We start from the raw sequence: 16,118 nt of genomic DNA, 5'->3' as shown, positions 1-16,118 counted from the left end.
ACAAACAAATGGAAACTCCATTATCTCTTTAAATATTGCCTGTCTCCTATTCTATTTTTACTTCTGCAAGTTTAGATAGATAGGTTGGAAAAGTCTCATAGTACATCCCATGTGTCTTAATCTCGCAGTCCTCCACCTGGAAATTATCCATACAAAAGAAAAAAGACTATGTTTTTTAACTTCCTTTTTACTTTACTCAGATCTACTTTTCAGTTTACAAATTCTTCCCTTAGCTGATTACACTACTCAAGCCTTCCATTTAAATTTCAATTGTTGGGGCGCCTGGGTGGCACAGCGGTTGGGCGTCTGCCTTCGGCTCAGGGCGTGATCCCTGCGTTATGGGATCAAGCCCCACATCGGGCTCTTCTGCTATGAGCCTGCTTCTTCCTCTCCCACTCCCCCTGCTTGTGTTCCCTCTCTCGCTGGCTGTCTCTCTGTCTAATAAATAAATAAAATCTTTAAAAAAACAAACAAACAACCAAATAGACTGTATTGCTAAATGAGATGGTAATACAATAAATTTTCTAGGAGAAAACAAACAAATAAATAAAAATACAAATAAGCAATACAATCTATGCAAATAGTGTAGATTCAGGTACTAAACCAGGTGAATGGTAGCTGGTGGCTATTAATTTTCAAGAAAACCTTAAAAAAGAAAACAACAACAAAAACCCCCAAACCCATGAATAGCCAAGGCTGAAAATGACAATTTTCCTTACTGTTTGTGTCTTCAATTTGTGTTTTATTTTAGTTCACTATTTGTAAAAGGGTAATTGCTTTTTGGGATTCTGCCTTTATGTGAGATGAACTTTTGATTTGCCTCCCTATTATTCACTGGCCCGAAGTTTTGTGCACATTCTCTAGGCTACAGTGAACAATATAGTCTCCCATATTTTGTTAGTTTCCGAGCTTCTCTAGAGATAGAAGTTTTCACAGGCATCAGAATCAGCCAGGAGGGGTGATTTTCTAAAACACAGATTGTATGGCCTTTGTCACAGCCACTCAATTCTGCTGTTGTAGCATAAAAGCAGCCAAGGACAATACATAAACAAGTGCGTGCAAGATACAAACAAGTTGTATTCCAATAAAACTTTACAAAAATACGCATCAGGCCATGTTTGGCCTGGGGCCATAGTTTCCTGACCCCTGCTCTAGATTGAGGTTCTTACTATGTTCCTGGTCACAAAAGGTTTCTTTTGCTTTCCTGCAGGCACATCTAGTCATTTAAAAGGGTTTAAGAATATTTTACTGAAGAGTTTCAGATGTTACATAGCAGAAAATCTTTTAGGATCTTCATTCTAGCATATGGAAAGAAATAGAAGTCCTGCATTTAAATTTCAACTTGTTGAAAGAATTTAGAGCAAGACTTTCCTAAGTGGAAATGATCTTTCCTACAAGTCTAGTCTCTTGAGTAGCCAATGAAGAGTTTATGGTTAGCCCTTATTTTTCTGTCGAGGCTTTTCCTACCCCCTGCGCCTACAGAACACATACTCGTCTGCTTGACTTGGTTACCTCAAACACCCTGAACTTGCCTTGCTGTCTCATTCCCTCAGGCCTTTGCACATATTTTTCCATCTTCCAGGTTGCTCTCTCTTCCCTCCCCACAGTAAGTTTGGTAAATTCCTGCTACTCCTTCAACCCTCATTAAAAGTACCTCTTCTGTGAAGCTCTTCCTTCCCAAAGCTGCTACTGTATCTTATGTGTTCTAATTACACCCATTATTACACCTATTGTACTGCACTGCTATTGCTAGTTTTCAAGAATGTCTCTTTTCTAGGCTAGGAGAAACCTGAGGATGGCGATGAGTTTTATTTATCACTAAATGGCCAGTGCCTGGTACATATTTTTTTCTCAATACATGTATATATTTGTTTTTGAAAAGTTGAATAAATGGCTAAGCAAATGAATGAGTCTTTAGGGAACGGGATTTTATTTTATTTTTTTAAAGATTTACTTATTTATTTATTAGACAGAGAGAGACAGCCAGTGAGAGAGGGAACACAAGCAGGGGGAGTGGGAGAGGAAGAAGCAGGCTCCTAGTGGAGAAGCCTGACGTGGGGCTCGATCCGGGAACGCCGGGATCACACCCTGAGCCCAAGGCAGACGCATAACGACTGAGCCACCCAGGCGCCCCTAGGGAATGGGATTTTAAACAAACCACTTGCTTAAGGTTTTAATCTAATCTCAGTAATCACTGGCCAAATTAGAACCTCCTAAACCCAGGCTTGTTTATTATTCTGGTTAGTCCGACTTACATAGTCAGTAGTGAAACACACAAGGACACGGACGACTGCGTGCATCACACCCAACCAGCATCAGGGAGGCCATTTGTTGTCTTTAAAATAAAACAAAAGACGCAGTGTTTTGTTTCTCTTTTATTGCAACCCATTGCAAGGTCAAAAGATTCACGGAAATATAGAAACTACAAACTGGGTGAATTTCCTTATCCACTCAAAAAGACATTAAAGACAAAGGACCAGAATTTTTCACTACAGCAATATATTTCATAGTCTTTATTCTGAAAATACTGTTGACATTTTGGAGAGGATAAAAAGCCCTGCATTAAACGTGTTCACATATATTTATGACATTCTAAGCAAAACAAGAAACTCTATATTGCCCAGAAATCATTGTAAGCCTCATTTCAAAGCATCTAATGAGAACACATTCAACAACCATCACAGGATCACTCAAGGTGATGCTTTTTTTTTTTTTTTTCCTGGTTGTTTTTTTGAGATTAATGCTTTGAGGCTGGATATGATATTTCTACAGATTTCTACAAATATACCGAAGCAGTTTTCCAGGTTATGTTGCATCAGGCTTTCTGGATTAGTCAACATCTTAAAGAATAAGTGCAAGTCGCCCACCCCACCCCACCCCCCAAGCTAAAGCATGTTATAGTGCTGTATTTTAGATTCAAACAATGCAACATTAAAAAAAATCAATTATACACTTCTGAAACCGTTTGATAACCGAACTGTAACACTTTAAAGATTATTACAACTTTGAACTGAAATGGCACCATCTGTATCATCAATGGCTCTCCCTTCTTTTGTCTTTTTTAACTATTTAAAATATAGTGTGACATATATAAAAATTAAACTTTTGCTTATTCACTCAAGCTACTATTACTATACATAGTGTCTTATAAATTAGTTTTGGATTAAAAACCAGTTAAAATATTGTGAATTAAAATATTTTTCAGTGGTGGGGAAATGAATATGAAAACAATACCACTTGATGTGCAAGAACTTTTTTATTAATAATAAACAGGTTTTTTTTCTTACACAAATTTTATCCCTTTCAAATTAAATTAGTAACCTATTTAGTGATGGAAAAAATACCCTTGGTACTTACTAACTAGATTTTCTTAACTGATTGGGATTAAAAGCAAAAAAACATGCCACATCAGAAACATGTTGACATAATCAAAGGAAACCGTGTTTACAAAAGAGGAATCATTATAAATAAGTGAATGGTATTTGAATGTAAAGCTATATTTTGTTTCTTACAGCTAGTATCATTTTAGTCATTTTGGGACTTACTGAAAGTGAAACTCAAACCTTAGTATATCTGTTAAAGACCAAAAAAACAATTACGTCCATGTTGGGGAAGAATAAATAGCAAACTCACAAGGCGGGGTTTTGTATCTAGCTCTACTGTGAAAGATAATCACTCTTTAGCTTAAAAAGGCTCCCTGCTGTCTTGATTATAAATCTAGACACAGGAAAGTTTACTTGAGCCTGAGTCCCTACTATGAATTAATTGTGAAGATGTGTGAAATCAAAACATATATTCATTTACTGATAGATATTGTCTTAACTGAAAGCTGGCAATCTTTAAACAAAAAAATGCTTATTTCTGACGAGTGTAAACAGAATCTTAATGAAAAGATTTTCTAGTTTTGCCTCTTAACTCATACATTTACCAGCAATAGATCTTTGTAGTAGCACAAGAACTATTCAAAAATAACATGCATATATCCAAAAAACCTGTTCTAAAGCCCAAAGCAAAGCAAAAAAAAAGAAGAAGAAGAAGAAGAAGAAGAAGAAGAAGAAGAAGAAGAAGAAGAAGAAATTAATAGAAAGATTGTCTACTTATATCTCACTCATTAATCTTCTATTCACGTGACTACCTCCAAATCTCAGGAATATACTTTCATAATTACCAAAATTAACAAAAATAATTAAATGATCTGTAGGTTTGTTTTGTTTTGTTTTAAATAACTGCACACTATTAATTACACTGGTGCCTTTAATGTGGATAATGCTAAGGTTAGCTCCAAATATCATTAAAATATACCCGGACCAGTTACTATCCATGAAATAAAAGCTAATACAATGTTAACATAAAACTTAACTAAAATACTCAGGACTCAACAGAACACATTTGCAGAATAATGAATAATTAACTTTTGTGAGCTGTGGCCAGGGGACTTCAGATTGTTGCCTCCATAGAAAAACGTCAGAGAAGGCTTTGTTTTCTCTAGTTCCTACCTCACCTAGAGATCTCAAGTCAGCCCCCTGTGGATGTACTGAGGCAGAGCCACAGTGGATGACATGTTCCCTCAGTGACCTGAGGAAGGCCCCTCTGTCAGGAAACGATCTAGAAAGAAACTGCCCTGGAGTTTGGGTACACATGCACGTGTCCACGTATACGAGGGGGTGTGAGAACATATGTGTGTGTATGTGCCTGAAATTTTGCAAAGTACTGGTTTCCTGGTTTCTAATTAGTGCAACATCACTTCTGGTCTGGTCATCATCAGGAGAAGCGCACAATTCTATCCCATCAAAAGAGAAGGCACATGCCTTCATGTTGCGGCATCTTCAAGAGGCAGTAATTAGAAGCTCAAAATAAAAGACCAAAGATTTTTGGTTTTACAGTAAAAAATTTTTTTTCTTTAGAGAAATAAGCTTTTGAACTTAAAAACTAAGGGGTCTGTGGCTTTCGAAATCTTTAATTTTTAAGGAAAAAAAAACCCCCAGCTCACCTGGGAACAAATAGCAGTTGCGCTTATGCTATGCAGTATGCAAACAAGACACAAATATACACACTGGGGTACACCCGTAGACATGGAACAGTTAAAACCTTTCCAAGGGATCACTCATCCCAGATCTCCAATTCCTCTCCACCTGCCGAATGATCCGAGTGGACGTACGCACGAGCAGGGGTGTTAGGAGGAGGCGGCAGACATATTGGGGGTCCAGCCCATCTGATAGGCTCTCTCCAAGGTCCTCTTGCAGTCCTGCAACACGGTGCTGAAGGTGATGTGGGGGTACTGCTGCACCAGCTGCTCCACTGTCACTTCATTGACCTGCAACCACAGAAGAGCCGCCGTCACACACAGGGACCGCTGAAACCACCTGCTGCCCATGTTCTCTGGTGTGCTAATGGTGGCACCAGGAACCCTCACGTCATTCCTTCTCAGCAGCCCGAGAAAGCATTTTACAAGATACGTGTTCCTTTTGTCTGATCTTCCTGATGTCCTACGTACTGGCATTCACCCTTGGGGATTTTTAAAGAAGACATACGATATCAAGAAATCAAATGTGTTTTCTAGAAGCATGAATGATAGTGACTTACTGAGATCTTAACAATGCCCATTGAAAAGCTAGTGCAAGCTTGGGAGGAGAGGCAAGCAGTAAGATAGCATTCTTATGTACCTCTGACTTCATCATCGACCTGACAGCTTTTTCAGGACAAAACTGTAGATTGGTAGAGAAGATCCACAGGATTCCAGATAGAAGTGTTGGGGAAAATGTTTATTTTTCTTTCCTTTAAATGTTAAGGTATTGCAAACTTTAAGTCCCTTTGTGAAAAGGGCTGAAATGTGAGGAATCAATAATTAAAACATACATGGCTGGCAGGTCAGGGATGGCCCCGACAGACCTTAACCATCAAAGATACCACCTTGATTCTTGATTAGACAAGGCAATCAGACAGTCCTAATTAAAACTAACACCTTTACAATTGCTGTGCTGTGAAGGGATTAATTTGTCAATTATTTTTAAGCTGATTGCAGTTCATATCACAGAAGAAGACAGCTTCCTTCATCCTTTAGATAAATAAATGATTAACCTAAGAACCACAACTTTTAGGTAGTTTTATTTAAAACCTTTATCGAACACTTGGGCATTTTCAAATACATCAATATTTCATTTATACTGAGTAAGCTGGTCTAAAAGAAGGTGCTTATAATACACAATTTTGTGCTCCCTCTTCATGTCTGTCCATTATCGAAAAAGATCAGGACCACCAGGAAAAACCTAAAACAACATCAAACCCTTGCTGTTTGCTTTGAAAGCCTGCTTAGAAGTATGATGACCATGACATTCAGTCATCTGCACTTTTCTGAAATAACATGATGTTTCCTGAGTGATTTGGAAAACTATGTTATATATTATCTTTTTTTTTAAATTGAGAATTGATATTCCAACATTGCATTGATGATACTTAATCTGTCAGAATACCACTCTATTCAAGACTTGCTTGTATTTAAATCAACTTTCATTCCAAATTCAATCAAACCATGTAGTTCTTTTTTGTGATACAGATACAGTGTACAACATTGTTTTCAAAAACAAGAAGAAAATAATTTTAAATAAAAAGGAAAAACTGATAAACAAATTAGAGTTGAGAATATGAACTGATGGCCCTAAGAGGATTTTTATGCAGTATTTTTAATTTTTTAATTTAAATTTATGCTCTAAGTCTTGCTTGAATTGAGGCAGCTTAGAACAAAACACTGAGAAGGTCAGGCACCATCTAGCCCTGTCTACCTCTCTAGAATTTTTGATATTCCAGTCACTTGACTTAATTTCAGATCATCAAACTGTCCAAGTTTCTTCTGACCTCAGGGTCTTTGCACATGCTATTCTCTTTCCTGGAATACTTTTTAACCCAGTTTCCCCTAAAAACCCCTTCCTTATGCCTACTTGCTAATCATTTTTCAGTTCTTAGCATCAGTGTCATTTCCCCAGGAAACTTTGATCACTGCCCTATCCTTGCTCCCCTCCCTAAGCTAGGTAAGGTTTCCAGGTTATTTATTCTTTTAACATTGTCCACTTTGCCTTCAAAACACTTATAAAGTTAGTTCATAATTGCTTCATTTAATATCTACTTCTCCTGCTCCAATGTACAACCCATAAGAGCCGGGATCGTTTTTGTATCCCTAAGTCAGGCCTAGTGATTAGTGAATGAATGATAAAATAAATACCAAATGACAAATAAAAAACAGAAACTCAAAGCAAGGCAAAGCCATACACTCAACATACTAATCACAAAGATCAATGATTCCCCAAGGAATTCCTATTTGGCTCAGAAATTCCCTCCTTCAGGAAGTCTTCCCTAAGCAAGCCTATCTCCCAGAGAGGCTGGGTTAGGTACCCCCTTCCCTGTGCACCTGTGGTGGGCACCCTGCATGGTTTTTCTTTTACTTAAGCACTCTAATATTGCAATCATCTCTTTACTTGCCTGTCCCTTCCACCTGAACAGAAGCCTCTGGGGACGAGGGGACTGCCTTTTACCTTTAAGGCTATCAAGCTGTGCACAACGCAGGGAAGAAACATGGCAACTGTGGTTCACATCATGGACTTCAGAGTTAACCAGAAACAGGTCAGAACCCTGGTTTCACTTTATTTCTTCAAGATTTAGTTTCCTCAACTGTACACACAAGATAAAAGTACTTAAGTCATCGGATTGTTATAAGGATTAAGTGTAATGATATGCTTAACATTGTGACTGACTTAAATAGGTCCCCAAATGGTAGCTCTTGTTATTACAGCAGGCACTCAATAAATGGTTATTAAGTGAATGAATTAATTAGCGATATGTTACGGTGACCAATTCTCTATAGTGATGCTCAACATTGTTCAATTTCTGAGATATTTCAGAAATAAGCTCTGATAACATTAGTTGTAGCGTTCAAAATAAAATAATCACAGGGCAAGAAATAACCTTTAAATATACCTCATAGACAAGCAGAGTCCATTATATCTTATTGTTCTCTGGGGGAGATTCCAGAGTTTTCATTAATGAAACAGCCCAGGTTTTAAATATCTATTTTCAGAAAATCCCCTGTTTTCTTTACATGATGTTCCCCATTCTGCTGTTAGGTTACCTTCCTCCCTCTGGCCATCAACAAACCCATAAGGATTCAGGTCTCATTAAGAAAGAACCGAAGTCATTTGGTCAGAGAGGATGCCCAGAAAATCTACATTTCATTGCAAGTGGCCCAAGCCACTTGGTATTCAAGGAACAACTACCTGAGAACAGATGACGAAAGAATGGAGAAGAGAAGACATTTAAACCCACCCTATGGGGGTGTCTTCTGTGCTGTGTCTTTTCTAATGGACACATGGGCGTGTATAAAGTCCTACACCTAGGGCTGACAGGCAGTTTGTTTTGGAGATTCAATGTTTAAAAACAGAAAATATCTCATGTGATAACTGTTTTGCAGGAAGAGAGATACAATTCACCTTAAGCGAACTTGATACTTGAAGATAAATTTATGAAGTACATCAATGAGGGGATAATTGTTCACTTGGTAAAGTCTTTCATGGTCAGGTTAATTTATTTTCTCAGCTCCCCCAATGTCTTTTATATATCCTTTGATCTACCAAAATTCAATTTACCCATTTCTGTTGCATTAAGTAAGGTCTACCTGTACCTGGGAATACACAGTGTATTAGCTCTCTGGCTTTCTCACAGGTTATGAGCAAGAATAGACAGTAACTTGGCTTCATGTGGCTGTATGAAAAACAGAACAAGTAATCCTCTGTGGATATAACATGTCTTCTAAGCAATCTTTTTGCTAACTGTGCTCTGTAAATTCTAGAAAACAAAGCAGAGGGGAAAATGCAAATATTCCATTTTAGAGCTTTGTTGGGCAGAAGCTATTCAGGGGAAATACACGTGTTCCCACTAGGGAAGGTTCTATCTTTTACTTATAGTGTCTCCTGGCGATATGGTGTGACAAATTTTATACTAAAGTTATTTTCATTTATTCCTCAGAAGTACAAATTATGCTCACCTCTTTGTATAGAATCCATAAGCACTTTGGTGCCTTAGAGAAAGAGTTTGGTGTAAGACACCAGGAGGGTCCAAATCATTTTAAATCGTTACGCCTACATACACATTTCTGCAGACATTTTGTCATGCACAACTCCACTCGCTAGAATGAAAAGAACCATTCTCTGTTCCAACTCATAAAATGTGTGTAATATAAAAAAGGAACATAGATGAATTTTTTTAAATTTCCCCATGATCCCTGGTTTTCTGTATTCAATTTCTTTTCCTCTTGCTGAAAACTATCAATGGCAACTCCTATATTACACAGGAGATTTGAAAAATTCAGCCTATCTTCCTAAAGAAATATGCAGTGGTATCATTTGAAGAAATTACTGTGATTAAAGGGAAGAAAGTATGTATCACAGGTTTTTTTTTTTAAATATAAGAAAGATTGGATTTTATAGTTCTCTCCAAAGACTGCATAACCATAATTTACATTTTCAAACTTATTATAACTCTTTTCAAGGTAGTAGCAATTTGTCTGGTATTTTAATCTATTTTGAGTTAACATCTATTAGCACTTTTTGAAAATGTGAGGTAAATTGCTATGCTAATTAAGGTAAATCACACCATAGTTTCATTCTATTGCTGCTGCTACTATGGAAGGGTGAGGAGAGAACCCTTAGAGCTTCTTAGATTCAGCTGAACTAATTTATCTAGACCATCACACCGCTGTTCCACCCCCTTATCAATACTTTCCCAGAAAGTTCCACGTAAGTGTAAACCCAAGCCTGAACTATCTCCCCAATGATACCTATGGCTCAAAAAATACTATTTCTGATAAAATTTGCCGAAGAAGCCATTTATATTATGTGATTCTTATTTCCGCTTTGCCTTACATTTTAAAATAGGACATATTTCTTCTAAGAGGGAAATATCTGACACCTGAGTATATTAAAATCACACTTATGAATATAATAAAAGACTTAAAATCACTTCTTTCTAAATGGAGAAATTTCCCTGAAAAAGTGACCACTACTGAAAATACCAATACCAATAACATGTATTGTATTATTGCTAGACTGTCAGTTCCTTAACAGCAAAGGGTATTTGAGTCATCCCTTTATTTTCAGTCCTATGCACGCTGCCTGCTGTATTCTCACCCCATTAGATTATGAGCTCAAGAGACAGGAGTTTTTGTTGGTTTTGTTCACTGCCGAATCCCTACCACCTATAGATGCTTAGCACCTAGTAACGACTCAATAAATATTTGCTGGCTCAATTAATGTAGTAGTCATTCAATGAATAGGTATTGAGTAAACACAGAAGCACCAATTAGTACTGCACCAGACATTGTGGAGGTAAGCTCACCTTGTTCCCAGACTGTTCCAGCTACAGTGGTAGCAGTCTCTAAAGTCTTGACATTATGGCGGCCCCAGACTCCTTTCGTCCTTTGAAGCTCATACCCAAGGTGATTCTTTGTGCTACTCTCCTTTCCAAGTGACATCATCAGGTGCCTCTTTCCAGATATCCCTGGGGTTTCCAACTATTTTGCACAGGAGACGAAAGGAGCTCATGATGGTGGTTCAGCCGTTTTTGTTGGGTCATGCTGCTGTCAGGCAGTACTCAGGAAATGCCCAAGCTATGCTTCAGTTAAGTGATGGCAGCCTTCCTTCCTGGAGATCAGTGACATACTACACTGGCTGGATAACACTGAGAACGATGTGAATGGTCACAAGATATGAGCTGGTTTCCAAAATTTTGCAAAAACTACATGGTTCAGAAGATTTAATGCTTCTGCTTACAGCATCAGCACCCTGCTCAGCGTGGTGGACCCAGGAGGGCCCCACAGAAGATTCTGAAATTTTGTGACATTTAAGGTCGCTTCTCATGTCACAGTTATCTGGTGGCAGAAAGGGAACTGTGGGCAGATCTCCTGACTCAAAACAATTCTACCTCCTGTAATTTCTTGGGCTTCGGGACTTCTACCTACCTTCACTGCTACCTGGGGGCAAATGGCAGTCTAAGGAGCTTTTTGTTGTTGGTTTTGTCATCATAGTGGGGTTTGGCATTTGTTGTTCCAGACAGCATGAAAGTAATACTGTGACTCAGAGTACAGTCCCAGACAAGGCAAAATTCTTCAACACAAACTGTCCCATGCTGTCACTGAGAAACACTGTACTCATCAGAATTAGGTACTCATGCGGCAGGGGATAAGTCAAACACATTTCCACTCTTCAACATGGCTTATACTTTGGCAAAATACTTGAACATAATTTGGTAATTTTTCATCCTAATGACCACTAGAAGCAAAACAGAAGTATGTCCCCATTCCAGTATAGAAGGAAGGCGGAAAATATTCAATGAGCATCTACTATTTTCCAGGCATATAAGCATTAATATTCCTTGTTACAGATGAATGTGGCTCAGAAAGAACTGGTATTTCACACAGGGTCACACAGCTGGCAAATGGGAGTCAGGATTTGAATCCAGGACCCCTAAATACAAATGTTCTCTGCCCTGTGCCATGTTGGCCCAGCACACAGGTAACAGTGATGTGCAGGAAGTGCCAGACTGGGGCCTAGCCCATCACCTGCCCCAGTAAAATGTTCACTGACATGCACTTTTCATCTACATGACGAGATATGATTTCAATTTACATATAAATACATTTCAAAGTCCTTTACAATTTCTTCAAAATGGCTGCTCTGTGGGAATGTAAATTGTAATGGATCTCTCTTGGCCTGGGGAATGTTCTGTTGTGGAGCCGTGGTTGTCTGAGACTTTGAAACGTGACAGAGATGTGATGATGCCGCAGGACTAATAAGGGACCCCCTGGCAGGGCACACTGCCCCGTGACATAAACAGGCATCACTTTTTCCCCCAGTCTCTGGCCCATCAAGACATTTTTCTGTGTCCCAGAGGTACAATGACACAGTCCTCTTGGAGCAGAGAAAACGGACAATCACACCAGCCACAGCAAAGCCGGAGAAGTGCTTTCTAGGGAAAGTGCAGGTTGCTGTGGACAGAGGCACCCAGCCTTCTCCAGGAGGGCGGGAAAAGGCTTTCCAAAAGAAGTGATATTTAATTGAACTTTTGAAGGACAAAGAAGCATCAGCCTGTGTACATATGTGTTAAATACACACATATTACTCAGGGAAGAAAGGAAACCCGTTCATGAGCCAAAAAACCCTCACTAATCTGCCTCTTACTTTGTAAGCTTTGTTAAGGCAATGTTTCTCCAGCTCACCTAGCAAACTCAAGGGTGTAAGCGAAGTAGCTCTTGTCTCACATAGCTCTGTTCTGAGGAGAGGAGGCTGAAGAAAACGGACCCCTCTATCTGCAGGGGGGGGGAGGTAAGGAGCCCACAGTACATCTGTGAAGGTGCTGCAAAGAGCACACTCAACTCCTCTTTTCTAATTCAGGGCTCTTGCCCTCACACCGGTCTGTCATTCTTTACAGACTCCCTGGGCAATGTCACTCACTGCTAACAGCCCCAGGGGCTGACTCCTGGCGGCCCAGAGGCAGAGTGTTGTCTGTCGGGCAATACGCCTCTGGAATCTGCTTCTCTCTGAGTTTCTTGGCTCTCCGGGAAACTGCTGGGTTATCTGTGAAACCTGGCATTCACAAGGTGTAGCAACAGTCATCGTGGACAATGCATATTCAAATGAGGCCCAACTGCTCTTTAAGCAAGTGCCCACCGGCCCCGAGATGGGCACATATCAAAATGGATAAAATGAGGGTAATGTAAATTCTAGTAATACATCAAATTTGCATGTAAATGAGATGAGTCATCTAAGTGCAGTTTAAAATATTTTAAATAGGATACTAAGAAAAGAATAAAACAGCAGATGATACATCGATTTTCCCGGGACCCTGCACAGCCAACATCATGCACCAGGCTCTCTTCGGGGATTCTATTTCCCTCCCTTTGCAGCAGGACTTCTCGCGTCCCTGTTTGAGTGACATGTCACATCTTGCCATTGCTTCCCTACGTTAGAACACAGAGGTCCAGGACACCAAAACTTTGGAGCAACTTTTACACTCTCTCATCTCACCTTTCTCTTCAGCAGCAAGGCTAAGCTTCCCAGAAGTCTGGAGGATACAGCAGTAGCTCGGTAGGCACGAACAGACTGTGGGCAGAGCCCACAATGAAGAGAAAGGGTCTTCCCCAGACTGGTGAGGGCTGTGAAAATGATTCTAGGTGTGAGCCGAAGCACCTGCTCTTTGTCTCTACCGGCAACTTCACATTCTCTTCCTTCCCTCCGCCTCCCAGTCAAACCAATGTCCGTCTCCACGAACTCCACAGTAACTCATACATAATAAATGTTCAACACGTGTTTATTGACGTGGGATGAGTTAAACTGTGTCTGCAACCAAGAACACAAACAAGAATACAGTGGATCTCAGCCCAACTGCTCACTAGAACCACCTGGGGATCTTTTAAAAGTCCCGATGCTCAGGACATATCCCAGACTAACCGTATCTGAATCTTGGAGGAGGGGGACCCAGGCACCAGCATTTTTTAAAGCCCCCCTCCCCCGGGGAGATTTCAATGTGCAGCTCAGTTTGAGACCTACTGGTCTAAAGCTTTCAACTGAAGAGCTTGTAGAGGGCACAGGTGACTTCTGCTCTTGGGAATCTGTAGGCAAGGTCTGAAGTAAGATTATTTAAAGATAACAAGTATGCACTTGCCTCCCACGTTGCCCTCTGCATTAAACTGAGTCAGGGCTTCTGGAGAAAAGAAACTGCTGTTCCTACAGCTTATTAGCCCATCTTTTTACAAATACTCATCACTACATGAAACAAAAGTTATGTTTTTTGAATGCGGTAAAAACAGACTGGTTCCCTCTCCTTCAGCATCAGTAATGGAACTCTAGTTGGGCACAGCCAGAGGAGGCCACCTCCTGACCTTCCCAAAAGCTGATGGAAGGGAAGATTCCCTTAAATGCAGTTGTCACCTGGATGTATGCAGTGCTTCCTCAAGGGACCACCCATGAGGTGGGAGGACGGGGCACACATGACTAAGTATCTGATATAATTTTAAGAAGAAAAATTGATTATCTTATTGGAGACTAAAGGCCACCTGCTAAATATGGGAATGAGCTGATTGATTCTAGGCCACCCACAATGCACTACGCTTCATGCACGCACCTCATACTACTGGCCTGAGGCCTTTAAGGATATATTTTTTTATAGAGAGAGGTAAGAAATATTACTCTTGGGTGGCAAAAAACTCATCTAAAAGTCCCAAAGCATACAAAGAGACAGATACTGAGAATGCAATGAACCTGACAGAGGCAGGCTCATAAATTCAGTCAACTTTGTCAAACGCAGTCATTCCATTTCAGAATCTGCAATGATTGGAAGTGCTATGCTCTGTCAATATCACAACAGGCCTGGCTTCATGCTGTCTCTTTTTCATGAAATGTGGGTTGCCTGTTAACACTGGCATTGCTTTCTATTCACTTGAATTAGCACAGTGAGAAAGCAGCAAAGAACCTGGGAGGATGAGGATCACAGAAACGCCTGCAGTGTTAAGTGAGAATCAGGGCTCGCCAACCTGAAGCCTCTAATTAGAGATTAGTGTGACAGGAGTCCAACAACCAGACTGTCAGAGAGAGAAATTAGTGACATTTTCATTCCCTGTTCACCAAGCAATCTTCTACCAAGAAGGATGTTTCAAGTCAAGTGTAAGCTCTATGTATAGCCTTGCGTAGTCCATTCCAAAGCCACAGACCACTGGCCATGGAATTGACCTATTGCACAAATCTTCACGTTTTTTGGTATAGATTCGATGTGCAGCACATATGAGAACCAAAGCAGACCTGTGTGGGACATCAAGATGGAGAAAGCCACTTGGGGAGTCATCTGCAAAGCTCTAAATGGTTCAGCAGAAGACTGACTATTTGAGAAACACTGGGCCCTAATAAGATAATTAATGTACTCACTAACTGAGCGGTAAGTGCAACGTATTTATAGAACACATCTGGGTGTTTCTAAATTCAACTCTCAAAGTTAAGCTGAAAAACACAGTCGAGAAAGAAGACTCTCAGAACTAAAAACGTCTTTTCTTTTATGCTTAATGGCTTTCTTGATTTTGGTTTTTATTTTCTTACATAAAGCCTAGGGCAGTGGTAATCACCAGTGGACACCTAATGAAAAAATATCTTTCTAAAACAGCGGTTTCCATCAGGTTGAATTGATGGATTTGACCTGTTTCCTAAAACAAATTTATTACCAGCAAAAATGTATTCTGCATAAAAGTGATCTGTAAATCTACAGATGAGAAAACCTGAAAACAAGTGATATTTCTGGTTTTCAGAAGACAGACTCTACATAAATCAGAGCATTTTGGGGTTAGGCTTTGAAGGGCTTGGAGTCCAATCATACAGCAGATGCCTGAAGTCTGTCCATGACTGTCCTGAACCCCAGGGGCTTTTGGCTACACTCAGAATTCCCCAGCTCAGAAACTGGTATTAAATGCAAGGTATCATCTTTCTTAGTCATTTATTTCCCTCTGTCCAGACACTTCTTTCTTTTTTAAAAAAATGATTTTATTTATTTGACGGAGACAGAGAGAGAGAGCACAAGCAGGGGGAGCAGCAGAGGGAGAGGGAGAAGCAGACTCCCTTGCTGAGTAGGGAGCCCAACACGAGGCTCGATCCGAGGACCCTGGGATCATGACCTGAGACGAAGGCAGATGCCCAACCGACTGAGTCACCCAGGCACCCCTCCAGACACTTCTTATAATCTATAAAACTATTAGGAGGAAATGGGACCTAATGTTTTTCAAACTTGCTTGTAGCTGTACAATATTTCTGCAAACCAAAAAAATAAAGAAACCAAATAAGTAAACTCAATAAATGAAGCAACGAAAGTGGGGCTGCCCTGGTTGAAGTTAGGTAAGGACCAGGTCCCCCGCCCACTCTGTCATTCCCAGAGACTCCTCAGAACCTCCTCAGAACCTTGGAGCTACACAGAATGCAGATGAGAAACACAATCCATCCACCCGTCCTCCAGTACATACTTGTTTAGCAACTATCATGTACCAGCCACTGTGGCAGGGTCTGGCAATACAACACAGAAAGAGAAAGCCACGGATCTTA

The 16,118-nt window shown here is 40.0% G+C and overlaps 1 protein-coding gene across 2 annotated transcripts in view; it reads right to left on the bottom strand.

The window, feature by feature from the left end:
• Positions 1-2,357: 2,357 nt before the first annotated feature.
• The window catches only part of FBXL17 (F-box and leucine rich repeat protein 17), a 484,579-nt gene continuing 470,818 nt past the window's right edge, over positions 2,358-16,118 (bottom strand). For both annotated transcript variants that reach the window (XM_045808274.2, XM_087861936.1), the window contains one exon: positions 2,358-5,314. In XM_045808274.2, coding sequence (XP_045664230.1) covers positions 5,174-5,314 — 141 coding nt within the window. In that variant the 3' untranslated portion in view covers positions 2,358-5,173. The remainder of the gene's footprint in view (positions 5,315-16,118) is intronic.

Source organism: Ursus americanus, chromosome 5 (genome assembly GCF_024610735.1).
Source record: "Ursus americanus isolate L20-20 chromosome 5, mUrsAme1.1.p, whole genome shotgun sequence".
Lineage (NCBI taxonomy): Eukaryota > Metazoa > Chordata > Mammalia > Carnivora > Ursidae > Ursus > Ursus americanus.
Note: the sequence above shows the minus strand (reverse complement) of the source record. Positions and strands in the feature narration are given on the sequence as shown.